Source organism: Aquarana catesbeiana, linkage group LG12 (assembly GCF_042186555.1).
Source record: "Aquarana catesbeiana isolate 2022-GZ linkage group LG12, ASM4218655v1, whole genome shotgun sequence".
Taxonomy (NCBI): domain Eukaryota; kingdom Metazoa; phylum Chordata; class Amphibia; order Anura; family Ranidae; genus Aquarana; species Aquarana catesbeiana.
In genome coordinates this window covers 208901814-208918546 of record NC_133335.1, presented here as the reverse complement: position 1 = coordinate 208918546, position 16733 = coordinate 208901814, and the positions used below count along the sequence as shown (strand labels likewise).

The 16733-nt window shown below is 42.2% G+C and overlaps 1 protein-coding gene across 1 annotated transcript in view; it reads right to left on the bottom strand.

Moving 5' to 3' along the window:
- Positions 1-16733, bottom strand: part of TRPC4AP (transient receptor potential cation channel subfamily C member 4 associated protein) — an 87558-nt gene that overhangs the window by 63986 nt on the left and 6839 nt on the right. The window contains exons 2-3 of the mRNA XM_073606590.1: positions 10537-10665; positions 5295-5411 (exon numbers count right to left, since the gene is read on the bottom strand). Coding sequence (XP_073462691.1) covers positions 5295-5411; positions 10537-10665 — 246 coding nt within the window. The remainder of the gene's footprint in view (positions 1-5294; positions 5412-10536; positions 10666-16733) is intronic.

The following is a 16733-nucleotide window of genomic DNA, read 5'->3' as shown; positions in this document are numbered from 1 at the left end:
GAAGATTTTTTTTCTTTTTTTGTGAAGCAAACAAGTAGGACAAAATAACAGAAAAAAAGTCAATGTACATAACTATTCACCCCCCTAAAGTCAATACTTGTAGAGCCACCTTTTGCGGCCATCCCAGCTCCAAGTCGCTTTGGATAAGTCTCTATGGGCTTGCCACATCTTACCACTGGGATTTTTGCCCATTCCTCCTTGCAAGACTGCTCCAGCTCCTTCAAGTTGGATGGTTTGCGCTTGTGAACAGCAATCTTTAAGTCTGACCACAGATTTTCTATTGCATTGAGGTCTGGACTTGGACACATTTACATGTTTTCCCTTAAACCACTCAAGTGTTGCTTTAGCAGTGTGTTTGGGGTCATTGTCCTGCTGGAAGGTGAACCTCCGTCCTAGCCTCAAATCACACACAGAGTGGTACAGGTTTTGCTCAAGAATATCCCTGTATTTTGCACCATCCATCTTTCCCTCAACTCTGACCAGTTTCCCAGTCCCGACTGCTGAAAAACATCCCCACAGCATGATGCTGCCACCACCGTGTTTCACGGTGGGGATGGTGTTCTTTGGGTGTTGTGATGTGTGGGGTTTGCGCCAGACAAAGCGTTTTCTTTAATGGTCAAAAAAGTTCAATTTTAGTCTCATCAGACCAGAACACCTTCCTCCATACATTTTGAGAGTCTCCCACATGCCTTTTTGCAAACTCAAAACGTGCCATTTTGTTTTTTGCTGAAAGTAATGGCTTTCTTCTGGCCACTCTGCCATAAAGCCCAACTCTATGGAGCGTACGGCTTATTGTCGTCCTATGTACAGATACTCCAGTCTCTGCTGTGGAACTCTGCAGCTCCTCCAGGGTTACCTTAGGTCTCTGTGCTGCCTCTCTGATTAATGCCTTCCTTGCCCGGTCTGTGAGTTTTGGTGTGCGGGCGTCTCTTGGCAGGTTTGCTGTTGTGCCATGTACTTTCCATTTGGTTATGATAGATTTGATGGTGCTCCTAGAGATCAAAGATTTGGATATTTTTTTTTTTTTTTTTTTTTTTTAATAACCTAACCCTAACTTGTACTTCTCAACAACATTGTCCCTTACTTGTTTGGAAAGTTCCTTGGTCTTCATGGCAGTGTTTGGTTAGTGGTGCCTCTTGCTTAGGTGTTGCAGCCTCTGGGGCCTTTCAAAAAGGTGTGTATATGTAATGACAGATCATGTGACACTTAGATTGCATGCTGGGGGACATCATTTCACCAATTATGTGACTTCTGAAGGCAATTGGTTGCACCAGAGCTTTTTATGGGCTTCATAACAAAGAGGTGAATAAAATACACACATGCCAATTATCAGTTTTTTTATTTCTGAAATATGGTTATGTATATTTTTTTTCTAATTTTACTTCACCAACTTAGACTATTGTGTTCTGATCCATCACACAGAATTCAAATTAAAAAAAAAAAAAAAAAAACATTGAACTAAAAGGCTGTAATGTAACAAAATAGGTAAAAAGCCAAGGGGGTGAATACTTTTGCAAGGCACTGTATATGTCAGAAGAAGGAGACCTGGATAGTAAACATGCAGGCTATACAACTAGACACTTTCATATGTTGGACTATTTGGGGCTTTGGAGTGTGTATATATATATATATATATATATATATATATATATATATATATATATATATATATATATAGTGAGATCTATCTCTGTGTGTGTCTCGCTATCACATGTATGTATACATACATTCATTCACTTTACAGGCGTTCCAGTCTTGGTCTATAGGGTTCAATATTGAGTTGCGCCCCCCCCCCAACTAGTGTTTAGTGTCACTTCATAAAGTTTCAAAGTCTTAGTTCACTTTTCTGACCATTTTTATGTTGCACCCATATCTAGCCTAGGTTCACACTACGAATCGCACAGGAAAACCCACCGCATTCTTGTTTAATTCACACACAATTTAGTGTGGTGCGATTTTGAATGGACTCAAATTACACTGCATCGCACCAAAGTATGTGCATGCATTACAACTGGATCGCATGGCAGTTTTGTACCATGAGATCCGGTGCAGGCAAACATTAACATTGTACAAAGACCTGCTGCAGGCGGCAAGGGCAGTGCGTTTTGAATATGGTGTGGAAAACTCGCACAGATAGCAGGCTTCCCGCACCAAGTTCTAATGTGAACATGAAACCTGGTCGCATTCCCAACACCCTCAAACACCCCCCCCCCCAATCCAAGGTATACACAGTATAAAACTGCTTACCAACTGACAGTATAATAGTCACAAAATAGTACAATACAAGACACTTATTTTTAAAAGTGGGAGTAAACTCCGATGCATGACTTTTACCTATAGGTAAAGCCTATGGAAAGGCTTACCTATAGGAAGTAAATCTCTCCCAAATGTGCACCGTTTAGGAGATATTTACTTTAGATGCAGCCGGTGACGTCAACGGCGCATGCATTCTGAAGAAACAGCATTTACGTTCCATTCCTTCAGAGTTCTGTCCAGTGAATGGCGGCTCCCACGTGCATGCGGGGTAATGACGTCATTGCGGCTCCAGCAGGTCATAGAGCCTGAGTCCGCAAACCCAGAAAGGAAGACCGGGTAAAGATTGAAGCATCTTGAGCAGTGACAGCACATAATGTGCTAGCTTTATGGCATTGCCTTGCAGGATTAAAAGAAGCAGTTTTCTACCACTTTAATGAAGCATAGAGACATGTGGCTGGACCAAGGTAAACCAAGAAGTTAGTACTAGGCACAACACCAGTGCATAGTTTCTATGGGTTCCCTGTGTTCAGGTGAACTTTTCTGGTTTTCCTTACACAAGCCAAAATTACCGATAGAGCAATTATCTTCCAGCCAGTTCGTTCTAGACCAGGGGTAGGCAACCTGGGGCCTTCCAGCTGTTGTGGAACTACATTTCCCATGGGGCATTGCAAGGCTGGCGGTTACAATCACTCCCAGAGGCATGATGGGCCTTGTAGTTCTGCAACGGCTGGAGGACCCCAGGTTGCCTACCACTGTTCTAGACATTAGACTGGAGCAGGGACAGACATGCATGGTTCTGTCTAATACATAAGGCATTGCATGTTCTCTGCTGCATAAATAAAATTGGGGGGAATTAAAAAAAAAACAAAAAACAAAAAAAAAACAAACACACATAGCTTATGAGATTTACATTCTATATCTGACCCAGGTCATAAATAAATGAAAGGACCAATGGATGTACAACACAGATTAGTATATTTAAATTTGGTTTAACAGTGAAAGTAACGGCCAGTGTAACTGCCCGTCCTTGAACCTTTACCCATGCGTGACAGACGTTCGAAATAAACCAAAGTGTTGTACTGTACATATCTCAATTCTGCTTCATCAAGATAGCAGTTTCATTCATAGCCCAAATGTTATTCAACAATGCCCTGATGTAAACATCTCTGCTAAAGAAATGATGGCGCCCACATCAGCTAAGCTCCACTAGTTAGATTTCTCATATTGTTTGGAAAATGAAAGTCACTGGCTGTTACAAAAACGCTATAGGACCCCTCTCTTCATATACCTTTATATCTGCTGATCATTTTGACATACCTGAACAAAACCTCTGTGTAAGTAAAACCTTACATCTCTTTACAAATACAAAAGGTGTATCCAGTTGAATTATACCTTACTTTTCAGAACAAAATTGTGCACCGATTTGGTGGTAAACATCTCCTGGTTTTGATTATTAAAAAAAAAAAAAAAAAAAAAAAAAAAAAGGAAGGAAGAAGTGTATGGGTTTACACACACTATATTGTCAAAAGTATTAGGACGCCTGCCTTTACACTCACATGAACTTTAATGGTGTCTTAGTCCGTAGGGTTCAATATTGAGTTGGCCCACCCTTTGCAGCTATAAAATCTTCACCTCTTCTGGGAAGGCTGTCCACAAGGTTTAGGAGTGTGTCTATGGGAATTTTTGACCATTCTTCCAGAAGCGCATTTGTGAGGTCAGGCACTGATGTTGGACAGGAAGGTCTGGCTCACAGTCTCCGCTAAAATTCATCCCAAAGGTGTTCTATTGGGTTGAGGTCAGGACTCTGTGCAAGCCAGTCAAGTTCCTCCACCCCAAACTCGCTCATCCTTGTTTTTCTGGACCTTGCTTTGTGCACTGGTCCAAATCATTTGGTGGAGTGGGGAGGGGGATTATGGTGTGGGGTTGTTTTGCAGGGGTTAAGCTTGGCCCCTTAGTTCCAGTGAAGGGAACATTTAGGGCGTCAGCATACCAAGACATTTTGGACAATTTCATGCTACAAACTTTGTGGGATGGACCCTTCCTGTTCCAACATGACTGCACAAAGGACTGAGTTTAGACATTTTCAGTAAAGAATACTGTTAATGCTACACCATACAAAGATATTTTAAACAACTGTGTGCTTCCAACCTTGTGGGAAAAGTTTGGGGGAAGGTCCTTTTCTGTTCCAGCAAGACTGCGCCCCTGTTCACAAAGCAAGTTCCATAAACACGTGGTTTGATAAGGCTGATGTGCCCGGATGGGGAGTCACATCTTCTCGTCCATCATCACCTGACCTCACAAATCTTTCAGCTGAATGGAATAAATGCTCAGACACACTCCTGTAAAAAGCCTTTGCAGAAGAGTGGAGACTGTTGTAGCTGAAAAGAGGGGGTAACAACTGACACTCAGTTTGACGCTATAAAGCTGACATTTTACATTCAACGCACAGTCTTTGAAAAAGGGGCAGAGCCCAGAGACATCTGCCCACCCCCTTTCCATTCACGGCATTGGTTCAGCTTCGAGCGTTAGAGGCAGGCCGGCATCAGACGCCGCTTTTCAGCATGTCATCTGGAGGGAACGTCTCTCCATTACCCGGTTCATCGATCCCTGCAGGTCTTTGGTTTCTGTGTTGGATTGTTCGATTTCTCCTTGCCCAAACATAAGGCTGGATTCACACTTGTCCAGAATACGGTGCAGTTTCGTTCACCAATTCAGGCGCAAATTTTTACTTGATTTCGCACCTAAACTGGACCCAAAAAACATCACACAAGACCCTTTGTAGAAACAGACACCGGTCGTCCCAGACATGTGTGAACCGGCTCCAATGAAAGCCAGTCTGATTCACTTATTATGTGAATCAGATGCGAAAAAGTGTGGATTTATTTGTCCTAATAAATTAGGGTACTTTTACTGATTCAGTGCCTTGGTACCTGTGTTCTCTTGCTAGTTTGTTGATCAGGTGTCCAAACATTTGGTTATATACTGTAGCAAAAAAGCATGCAATACACAGAATCAGTAATTGAAAACAATAAACTTACATCAACGCCTCCAAATAAGTCAAAAGTGTAGGTGTTGGGGTATGGGAATTCAGGGTTAGATTTCTTGTCATCTGTCACAATCGCCATCGCTTCCATAGAAAGCAGAGGAGAAATTTCCTAATGGAGGGAGATGGAGAGAAAATACAGAGAAGCTTTATGTCTTGCAGACTGCAGCTGGTGATCAAATCTGCGATCAGCCAAGTCTTAAACAAAAGGCTTTCTACATAGCTGCAAAAGTAAACCAGACACAAAGTTGTACAAGCAGTGGGTCAATAATGTTGTGAGTGCCAGTTACATACAAACTTCACTTAAAAGGATCTATAGGGATGCAAATGTTTTTGGTATGCAACAAAAACAGAGGAGCCAAAAATGCCATGATGACACTTGGGGCATAAATACAGATACAGCAAAAATCATTCACTCCCTTGGTTACTAAAGTTATTAATTGGTGGATGACCTTGCTGCTGGGCAACCTCCCTGAGGTCTGACAGTTGCTGCTGTGCAAAATGGCGGGCCGCAAGCCACTTAAACTACCTGCTGACTCCTGAGTGCGTCTGGCAGAATTAACAGGACTCTGTAGGTCTTTGCATTGCTCTTTGATATCCTGTGCACACTTTACACCCGGGAGACATCATGTGCTGTCAAAAAAAGTAGTCAGGTGGAAGTAATAGTCAAACCACAGGTCTACCCATTCTAACACAAAGTAGCGTTAACACTAAGGCGTGGCTTGACAAATCCCAGGCGCCTGCAAGTTTCCTCCCGGCGCCCAAGCTGCCGCTGGGCTGTCCGATCTCCTCCCCTTCTAGTTGTTGACCCGGGACATGCAACGTCTCTTCCGGGTCCCCGTTCACAGTTTCACTGGCCATCGGGGCTGAGAAAGAATGCAATGCGATGCGACTTGCATTGCATTCAGTGGAGCACTGAATTAAAGAGAACCTGTGACCCCCCAATATACATTTCTATAAATGTAAAAAATTAAGGTTACACCCAAATACATAAAATCATCCCCCCCCCCCCAAAAAAACAAAACAAAAAAACAAAAAAAAAACAAAACACATTACATATCCCCACGCACGCTGGAATGAAAGCAGCAATTGTAGCACCAGACCTCCTTCGCAAGGCTAAACTGATGACCTATAGGGGGCCTTTAAAGCTCCAGCTATGGAAAATATAGGGTACCGACATGTTTAACCACTTGCCGACCGCTGCATGTACATCTACGTTGGCAGAATGGCACGGCTGGGCAAATGGACGTACCTGTATGTCCCTTTGAACTTGCCGTCGCGTGCGTGCCGCCAGGGCGCGCGTGATCCTGCCGTGAGTAGGATCGTGGGTCCCGCAGACTCTATGTTCGTGGGGATACCCGCGATTGTCTCACGGAGAGGAATGATGGGGAGATGGTAATGTCAACAAGCAACTCCCCATTCTGCCTAATGACACTGATCATAGCTTGTCGTTAACCCCTTCACTGCCAGTGTCATTTTTACAGTAATCAGTTCGATTTTATAGTGCTGATCGCTGTAAAAATGACAAGGGTCCCAAAAATGTGTCAAAATTGTCCGATGTCGCAGTCGGGGGGGGGGGGGGGGAGAGCGCCGATCGCCGCCATTACTAGTAAAAAAAAAATTAATAGAAATGCCATAAAACTAACCCCTATTTTGTAGACGCTATAACTTTTGCGCAAGCCAATAAACGCTTATTGCGAATTTTGTTTACCAAAAATATGTAGCCGAATACGTATCAGCCTAAACTGAGGAAAATTTTTTTTTTTTATATATATATTTTTTGGGGATATTTATTATAGCAAAAAGTAAAAAATAATGCGTTTTTTTCAAAAATTGTTGCTTTATTTTTGTTTATAGCGCAAAAAATAAAAACCGCAGATATCACCAATGGAAAGCTCTATTTGTGGTAGGACTGGGAAAAAAATCGATTTAAATCTTGAATCGAGTTGAGAGGTCAAATCGATTCAAAATTTAAGCAAATAGATTTTTTTAGATTTTCTTTTTTCCACCGCGCCGGTCCCGAGGCGCTGCGAGCATGAGTTTTTAGGCGAGGCCACGGCTTCGGCCTAGTCCGCGGCTACGGCCGGACACCGCGGACTAGGCTGAAGCCGCGGCCTCGCCTAAAAACTCATGCTCGCAGCGCCTCCGGAACGGCGCGGACACCGCGCCGGGCCTGAAGAGCTGCAGGCAAGGAGTTTTTAGGTGAGCGAGGCTGGACGCCGCGGCCTCGCCTAAAAGCTCATGCCCGCAGCGCCTCAGGACCGGCGCGGTTTCCAAAAAAACAAACAAAAAAAAAAAAAAAACTCGATTCGAATCGTGAATCGAGTTTTTTTTTAAGAAAATCTCCCAGCCCTAATTTGTGTGGAAAAAAAAGGACGTCAACTTTGTTTGGGAGCCACATCACACGACCGCGCAATTGTCAGTTAAAGCGACGCAGTGCCGAATCGCAAAAAGTGCTCTGGTCTTTGGCCAGCCAAATGGTCTGAGGCTTAAGTGGTTAAGGTTTGACATGTTGGGTTTACTCGGTGCAACCTAGGCTTTTATATTTTACCCAAAAAAAAATTTTAATTAGGAAATTCATTGCGTTTTTGTGCCCCCTAAAATGAACTTTTAATGCGTTCTTTTACTGAAATTTTGTGTTTCCTAGACCTTTGCGGTAATATAGTTTGACATAAAAAAAATGTAACTACCACTATTCTATTCTCTAGGGCAGGGATCTCCAAACTATGGCCCTCCAGCTGTTGCGGAACTACACATCCCACATGGCATTGTAAAACCCTGACACTCACAGACATGACTAGGCATGATGGGAATTGTAGTTCCTGAACAACTGGAGGGCCATAGTTTGGAGACCCCTCCCTGCTCTATGGTGTCTGCTTTCAGAAAATATATAACTGTTTGGAGGGTTTATATAATCTTCAAAACCTAAATAATTTTTTTAAAACGTGTGTAAAAATGGCTGGTTGTGAAAGGGTTAACTGATAATTTCACCTTCGGGAACATGTTACATGTTCAAATGGTAAGGTTAGCAAAAAAAAAACAAAACAAAAACAAAACAAAAAAAAAAAAAAAAAAAAAAAAAAAAACCACAAACACACACCTGCCTCATAACTTTAAGCAGGCTCCTAGATTCCAAGCAAATTTGCCAAGCCTTGCACTAAAGGCCCCTTAACACTGATCAGTGGAGGGAAAAAAAAAAAATGCAAAAAAAAGTGCATCCCTTTAAATCCTATAGAACTCTTCACACTGGTCCATTTATTTCAGTTGCGTTGAAGCGGTTAAAAGTCCTGCTACCTGCATTTTTGCAATGGGACAGTGTGAAAGAGACCTTAATAAAAAAGTAAACGCAAAACATGCACAGCTATAATAACTGAATACGATAATGTCTGAATCTTTTTTTTTTTTTTTTAAGCCATTCAAGTAGTATTATTGCAAAAGCTTTTTTTTTTTTTTTAAGTTTTGGACAGAGTGCAGAGGGATTAGATTGCTTGTCAGTTTTTATTGCTGTCTGTGTCCCCGTTAGGGATATTTATCCTCTCTATTTGTTCTGTTTACTATCATTAAAAGTGAAAGTAAAAGAAAAGCCCACATTTTAGGCTGTCCCCAGTAAAGTACTAGAGGGGAAATCCACCAATGGGGACACTTGTTCTGGTGGCTTGGGGGTCCCCAAGGAATTACTTTAACCAGCTAAGGACCGGGATTTACCCACTTCCTGACCAGGCCATTTTTTGAGATACCACACTGCACTGCTTAAACTGACAATTGCGTGGTCGTGTGACGCTGTACCCAAACAAAATTGATGTCCTTTTATTTACCCACAGATAGAGCTTTCTTTTGGTGGTATTTGATCACCTCTGCAGTTTAGATAGATAGATAGATAGATAGATAGATAGATAGATAGATAGATAGATAGATATGGAAAAAATACACAATAGGCGTATATTGATTGGTTTGCACAAAAATTATCATGTCTAAAAACTATGGGATAGATTTAGGAACTTATTTTTTGTATTGTTTTTACTGGCAATGGTGGCGATCTGTGATTTTTAGCGGGACCGACATTGTGGTGGACAAATCTGACACTAAAGGACACTTTTTGGGGACCAGTGACATTACTACTTGGATTAGCGCTATGAAAATGCAGCGATCACTGTATAAATGACACTGGAAGGGAAGGGATTAACTGTTCCCTCAGCATGTTAAAACTGTAGGGGGGATGGGCTGCCAGGGACACGATAGAGATCTTCTGTTCCCAGTGATCTCTAACATGTCCCGTCAGAAGTGGGATCCGCTTGTTTACATTAGGCAGATCCCCGTTCTGCCTCTGTACACCGCGATCACGGGTCCACTCCTGCGGCACGCACGCTGTATCACTTAAACAAGCTGACGTACAACGATGGCAATTCGCAGTACACACATCCTGACACCTTGCTGCAGTACAACTGTGGTGGGTGGGCGGGAAGCAGTTAATCTGCAGGGGATTTCCTCATTTCCTTTGTGTCTATGGGACAGGAAGTGAAGAGAAATCTCCACAATAGGACACTGCAGAACACTGCAGTGATTGTACTTCAGAGCGCACAGCAATGCCACCCTGGTGAATGAAGCTGAAAACGAATGGGTGAGCTAAGAAAAAAAAAAATTAAGTATTATTGTTCTAAAACTTGCGCCCTCATTCACACGGCCATGTCTATGTGCATGTCCATGTACTATCCATGTGCCATTGGATAGTAGCGCAGAGGTCCTTCGTTTATTGTTACATGTCTATGACTGCACCCCAGCAACGGATGCACAAGTTTTCCATGCATCCACGTGCAGGAAGTCAAATTCGTGTCTATTGGTTACGCAGCAGCTGCTTGTCCCAATATGACAGCTGAGCAGGCGCGTGTCCCCGCAGACAGTGTGCTTTCGGGGAACTGTCCCTCTATGGCTATTAAAATTGTGACCAGCAGCTGTGTCCTTGCAGCTGCTGCATCACAATACACATAAATAGGACTGTCAGCACGCATATGCATGGAAGCATGGAACATCTGTGCCTGCACGAGATGCATAGGCAGCCCTTCTCATGGATGTATGCATAAGTACGTCCGTGTGAATGAGGCCTATAGGTCACTTTGTTCCTTTGACCATAGTTCCACTTTAACCAAACGCTAAACTTACAGTATAGGAAGGAATCATATATACAATTTTTTTTTCTAAGATTTATGACAGAGGAAAAAACCAAAAAAAAAAAACCTTACCTTCAAGATTCCCTGGCATTGGGAAAAGTCACTGTTGGGGTGACTGCCCTCATATAATTTGTGTAAAAGCAGAGGGATGCTGTTCCATTTCGCCTGTTTGTCTCGCTCCTTCAGCAGTTCCTCGGAAATCTGCAATGAAATTAACACTTAACAATAAAGTCTCAAAAAAAATAAATCACTGCATTCTTTATATGTCCACATCAGTTTAACATGGAAATGTATCTGCAAGGGGACATGCCACCAGCGTTTTCCAAAACTGCTCCTAATCCGAGTCTGCTACAGACACATACACAAGCAGCAGAGATGAGTGCAACCAAACCTACATTAAAGGTATTATAAACCTTCCTACCCACCCCCTTGTGTTTTTCACCCGCATAAGATATACATTGAATTTTGGGCAGATTTCCTGCACACACTCACATTTACCCATCTTGGGTCCTGAAAACCTTACCCCCTACCTCCCACAATAGGAGGCATACTTCCATGTAAGTAGTTACCAATAGAGCAGACAGAGGTGATTGACAGTCACCAGCTCTCTTTTCACATAGCACTGAGAACTGAGCGATTGGCAGTGTTTGATCACTCAGTTCTGTCTTCGAGGCCAGCGGGGGAAGACGCTACATTCACCTAGGCAAGTATGTTGTCAAAAACCCATACTTATTTTAGGGCATGCAGCTTGGCACTGCTTTGGTTAACAACCTGTCTGTAGTCTAAGAAGTGACACTTCCTGTAAAGAAACTACATATCCCACAATCCTCTGTGTCTAGCACTGGTGCAGTAAGTAGATCTGATAAACACAAGCAAAAAGTGGAAAGAGAAAAAAAAAAAAAAAAAAAAAAGTTGCGTTTTCTCCACATTTGTAATACAACACTAAAAAGATCTAGGCATTCCCTGGAAAAAAGTTGCCTTTCCCTTTAGCCAAAAATGGACAACCTAGGTCAGGGATCCTCAGACTACGGCCCTACAGCTGTTGTGGAACTACACATCCCATGAGGAGCTGTAAAACTGACATTCACAGACATGACTATGCATGATGGGAATTGTAATTCCTGAACAAATGGAGGGCCATAGTTTGAAGACCCCTTACCTAGGTGAACAAATACCATGGACATAGGGAAACCGATCAGCCATAACACAAACTGTAGCTACAACATGCCAGTCATTACAAGGTAAGGCAATCAAAAACGACACAGGAAATAACTATACTAGGAGGTGCACCGAATGAAATTTTCGGTGCCGAAACCGAAAAGGAGTTAAAAAAAAAAAAAAAGAAATAAAAGTGTGTGTGTGTGTGTGTGTGTGTGTGTGATAATATATATATATATATATATATATATATATATATATATATATATATATATATATATATATATATATATATATATATATATATATATATATATATATTTATTACATGCAACTTTTTAAATATCATGAATTTAAATAGGAACTTATTTTTGACCATTATCGGCAACTTTAGCGCAAGAAAAGCTCAAGAAAAATGTATCCCTTTAAATACTATGTATGTCATCACACTGGTCCGTTGTGGTGTTAAAAATCTTGCTTGCTGCATTTTTGGTCAAAAAAAAAAAAAAACTTGCACCAAAAACACACCTCCCCATTGAAATGCATTGAAAATGCAGCAAGAATGCACCTGTGTTACTTTTTTTATGTGTCAGTGACCTGCCCACCGGACCCCCAGCCCCCCCCCCCCCCCCCCCCCCCCCCCCCCCCATTTTACTTACCTGAGCACTCAAACTTCACCCACAGGGACACCCTGTCTCTCGGCTCTTGATTGGATAGATTGATAGCAGTGCTGCCACTGGCTTCAGCTGCTGTCAATCAAATCCAATGATGCGAGCACCAAGGCCTAGTCTTGCATTCGGCATCTATGGACGCCAAATGTTGGACTCGGAGCACGCCCACAAGGTAACCCCCCTCGGGGAAGTGCTTCTCCTAGGGGGTTATCTGATGTGGGGAGGAGCCGCGAAAGCCGCCGGGGACCCCAGAAGAGCAGGTTCAGGCCACTCTGTGCAAAACGAGCTGCGCAGTGGAGGCAAGTATGACTTTTTTTTTTCTTTTAAACAGAGGTCTTTACTACCACTTTAAGGTTACCGGAAAAGAAAGGTTTTCTCACTCCAGCTTGATAGTATCAAGAAGGGAACGATGCACGGGAAAAACTCTAGCCTTTTTCTTATGCAAACCTTTGTACATAAGGTCATGTTTAGACAATTGTACCTTCTCCTTTTCTATATCAAGGGTCGTATAGATGGCCTTTAATGTCATCTACATCTTCCAATGATAACTTATACCTCGAGCCCCTTGCGGATTCTTTATCCCTGGGCCCCGTATCTGACCCCGATTCTTCCAGAGAAGACTGGGCAGATCTGGATTCAGGATCAGTCTTCAGTCTCTGCATTCTGCTGTGGAGCTCTAGGACCGGCTGAAGTCCTAACTGGAGATGGACCCTCTGAGGGGACTTGAATCTTATCAGAGTTTTAAACAAGCTAAACGTAGACGTAAGCTCATCTCTAACAGAAGTCAGCATTTTGAGACTATGGGGTCATCCTTTAATAGGCTGTCTATACAATTTGTTTCCGCAAACCGCACATTTACTTTTTGGTGGCTGCGCTTGGGCCTTGTCCTGAGTCAGACAAATGACCCCAATGAATTTTACGACACGCACACTCCATAACACCCCGTGCAGCAGGAAAGAAAAAAAGTGCCCCCTTCATCTAGTCCCTACTGGTTACAAGGGGGAGAGCACTCACAGGATGTGCAAGTAAAATACACTTCAGGCTTACATGCAAGGTGCTGGTGTTAGGGCCGCGCTTCCGCTGCCTGTGCAGGTATCGCAGAGGAGTCCATCCTGCCCCTGTAGTGGTCCACAGCTTCTGCCGGGTTTTACTCTTTTAAACACCAGCTTTTCTGTTCACGTCGTTTAGAGAGGAACTAGCGTCTCCAGCGCTCACTGATGACGTCACACGCCCCGGAAGTGACCCTGCCGGGTACTTCCTGTGGGCCAGCCTGGAACGCATAAGTTCTGCCCCTTCACACATGCGGCTTCCTCTCTTCCCCTGCACACTCCAGCCATGCTGACCGGAGCTCCGACGTACACCGCAGTGCTGGCATTGCCCTTCTCCATGCACAGAGAAGGCAGCCACAAGCCTACTCCCCTGGTGGATTTGCCGCTCTGGGACCTAAGAAGGTGGTAGGAATACCACCCCAAAACGCCACAGGAGCCATTCTCATGAGACCTAGGGGAACCAGTTCCAGGAAACATGTTAAACACCCACCCAACCGTCTGGAGGAAACACCAATACTGACATGGGGCCTGGAGGACCGCCCTTTTATCTGGTGGGGGTTAATGTGTTTCCTGTGTTCACCAGGAGGAGCTCTAGGTCTCATGGGCTGTCCTCGAAGAGGTTTAGAGAAAATTAGAATAAAAATCGCATGCATTTTCTGCACCATTTTCTTTATCAGCAAAATGCCAAAAACAACATTTTTGGCCGCCGAAATTTCGGGGCATCTTTAAACTATACCAAGTCAGTTGTGCTCAGAAGTTGGCATACCCTGGCAGAAATCGTGACATTTTGGCATTATAATTAAAAATATGACAGATTGTGCTATAAAACTGTCATTTATTCAAGGCTAGTGATCATATGAAGCCATTTCTTAATCACATAGTTGTTTGGCTCCTTTTTAAATCATAACAAATTCACCCAAATGGCCCTGATCAAAATTTTCCATCCCCTGGAACGTCTGGCCTTACAGACACACACACGTTACAATGGCAATAAAAAGGTTAATTTCCCACATCTGTGGCTTTTTAAATTGCAATTAGTGTCTGTGTATAAAGGAGTTTGTTAACGCTCACGTGGATGCACTGAGCAGGCTAGATACTGAGCCATGGGGAGCAGAACAGAACTGTTAAAAGACCTGTGTAACAAGGTAATGGAACTTTAAAAGATGGAAAAAAAAAAAAAAGGATATAAAAAGGTTTGTGCTTGTTTCACACGCCCGTTTGTTTCCTCCTTTTTTGTGGACCTACAGCATTATACAATATGTTTTTTTCTGTAGAAAATCACAACTATGCAAGTCTATCTTATTAGCGTACTGTATACAGGTGTGTGCGAGAATGAAAAAATTTATATATATATATATATATATATATATATATATATATATACACACACATACATATATATATATATATATATATATATATATATATATATATATATATATATATATATATATATATATATATACACATACATATACACACACACACTCTAGAGATCTTCCCGATTTGCTACTCAAGTCTCCCTGAGGAAGACCCCAAGGGCCAAAACGTGTCGTGTTGCAATCAGGACCATTACCATGCTTTTTGAAGTTTCTCTATGCTCAAAGTGTTCGATAATTTTATATATCTTCCCTTATTTGTATTTTTATAGGGGTCACTTAACATTTTTCAATCAATAATAAATATAAATAATAAAATTAATATATGTGCCATACATTCTTTTGGTATCGCAAAGTCCCATTGTTTTCTCCCCCAGTTCCCTTGTGGATTTGGTTCGCTATAAAAAAATATAAAAATAAAATAGATACCCAAAGCCTTGAATATGCCAGTCAGTACTGTTCAATCACTTAGGCTGGGTTCACATTTGTGCGATCAGACATAGCATGCGATTCACACTGTATTACTGTACGGATCACACGCGATGTAAATTCAGCCCTACAAACTGTATGGCTGAAATCGCATTGTAATCGCACCAATATGGTGCAGGACCTTGTTTTTTTGGTCCGCACTAGAATCGAATGGCATGGGTGTTCACACCCATGCGACCAGATTCCTGCACCATTTTACAGCTCGCACTGTGATCAGATTTGGGGATGTCATTAACACCCCCCCAGCAGTTCGCAGATGTCAGTGTAAAATTCAGGTGCGATACAGGAATTGGCACGGAATTGCAGGGTTTCCTGCATGGCACGAACGTGAAAAGGGACTTCAGCAGACCTCTTGATACCAAGCCAAGGACAGGTAGAGGAAGAAAGATTGCAGCCATAACTGCCAGAAGAATTGTTCAGCATACAAAAGAAAAACCCATAGGTAACCTCAGGAGATTGTTGAACTTGAACAAAAATTACCTGCATGGTGAAGTTGCCAGAAAAAAGCCTTTACTGCACCAATGCCACAAAAATGCCCGGTTACAATATGCCCAACACCCTGACACGCCTCCCAGCTTCTGGCATACTGTAATCTGGTGTGACGAGACCAAAATAGAGCTTTATGGTCACAAGCATAAGCGCTATGTTTGGAGAGGGGTCAACAAGGCCTATAGCGACAAGAATACCATCCCCACTGTGAAGCATGGTGGTGGCTCACTGATGTTTTGGGGTGTGAGGCAGGGGGGGGATATGGGAAAATTGATGGCTAGATGAATGCAGCAGTTTGTTTTTCTACAAAAACTGTAACTGTTACTGTAGCATAATATACACCACAATTATAAGAGATGGGTTGCATTAAAAGTAGAGGTCGACCGATATATCGGCCGGCCGATATATCGGCCGATATTTGGTGTTTTTTACTTAATCGGCATAGGCCGATTGTGCTGATAAAAAAGCCGATATAGCTTCAGCGCGACTTGCAAAAGACTTCTGTAATAGAAGTCAGTGTAAGTTGTCTGTGTGAAGCGACTTCTCCCCCTCTCTGGGCAGCCTGCCAAATCTGATAAAAAGAACCTGAAGGATACAATGTTTACACTTCTGAATTAACTAAATTCTGTGTGTAGAAGTTCTCAGTTTAACCATTTAAAGACTAAATCTTTTCTGACATTTGTTGCTTACAAGTAAAAATCCAGTATTTTCTGCTAGAAAATCACTTGGAACCCCCAAACATTATATATATTTTTTTTAGCAGAGACCCTAGGGAATAAAATAGCGGTTGTTGCAATATTTTATGTCACACGGTATTTGCTCAGCGGTCTTTCAAATGTAATTTAAAAAAAAAAAATGCACTAATAAATTTTAAAAAAAACTAAGCAGTAAAGTTAGCCCATTTTTTTTCATCTAGAAGTTTTGATTACCTGTTTTTGTGTATTTAATATTTAAGAGAGGTTTTTTTTATAATTTTTTAATCTAAATTCTACATACAAGTGAACTGATTGGAGGTTTGTTTTGTTTAATAAATG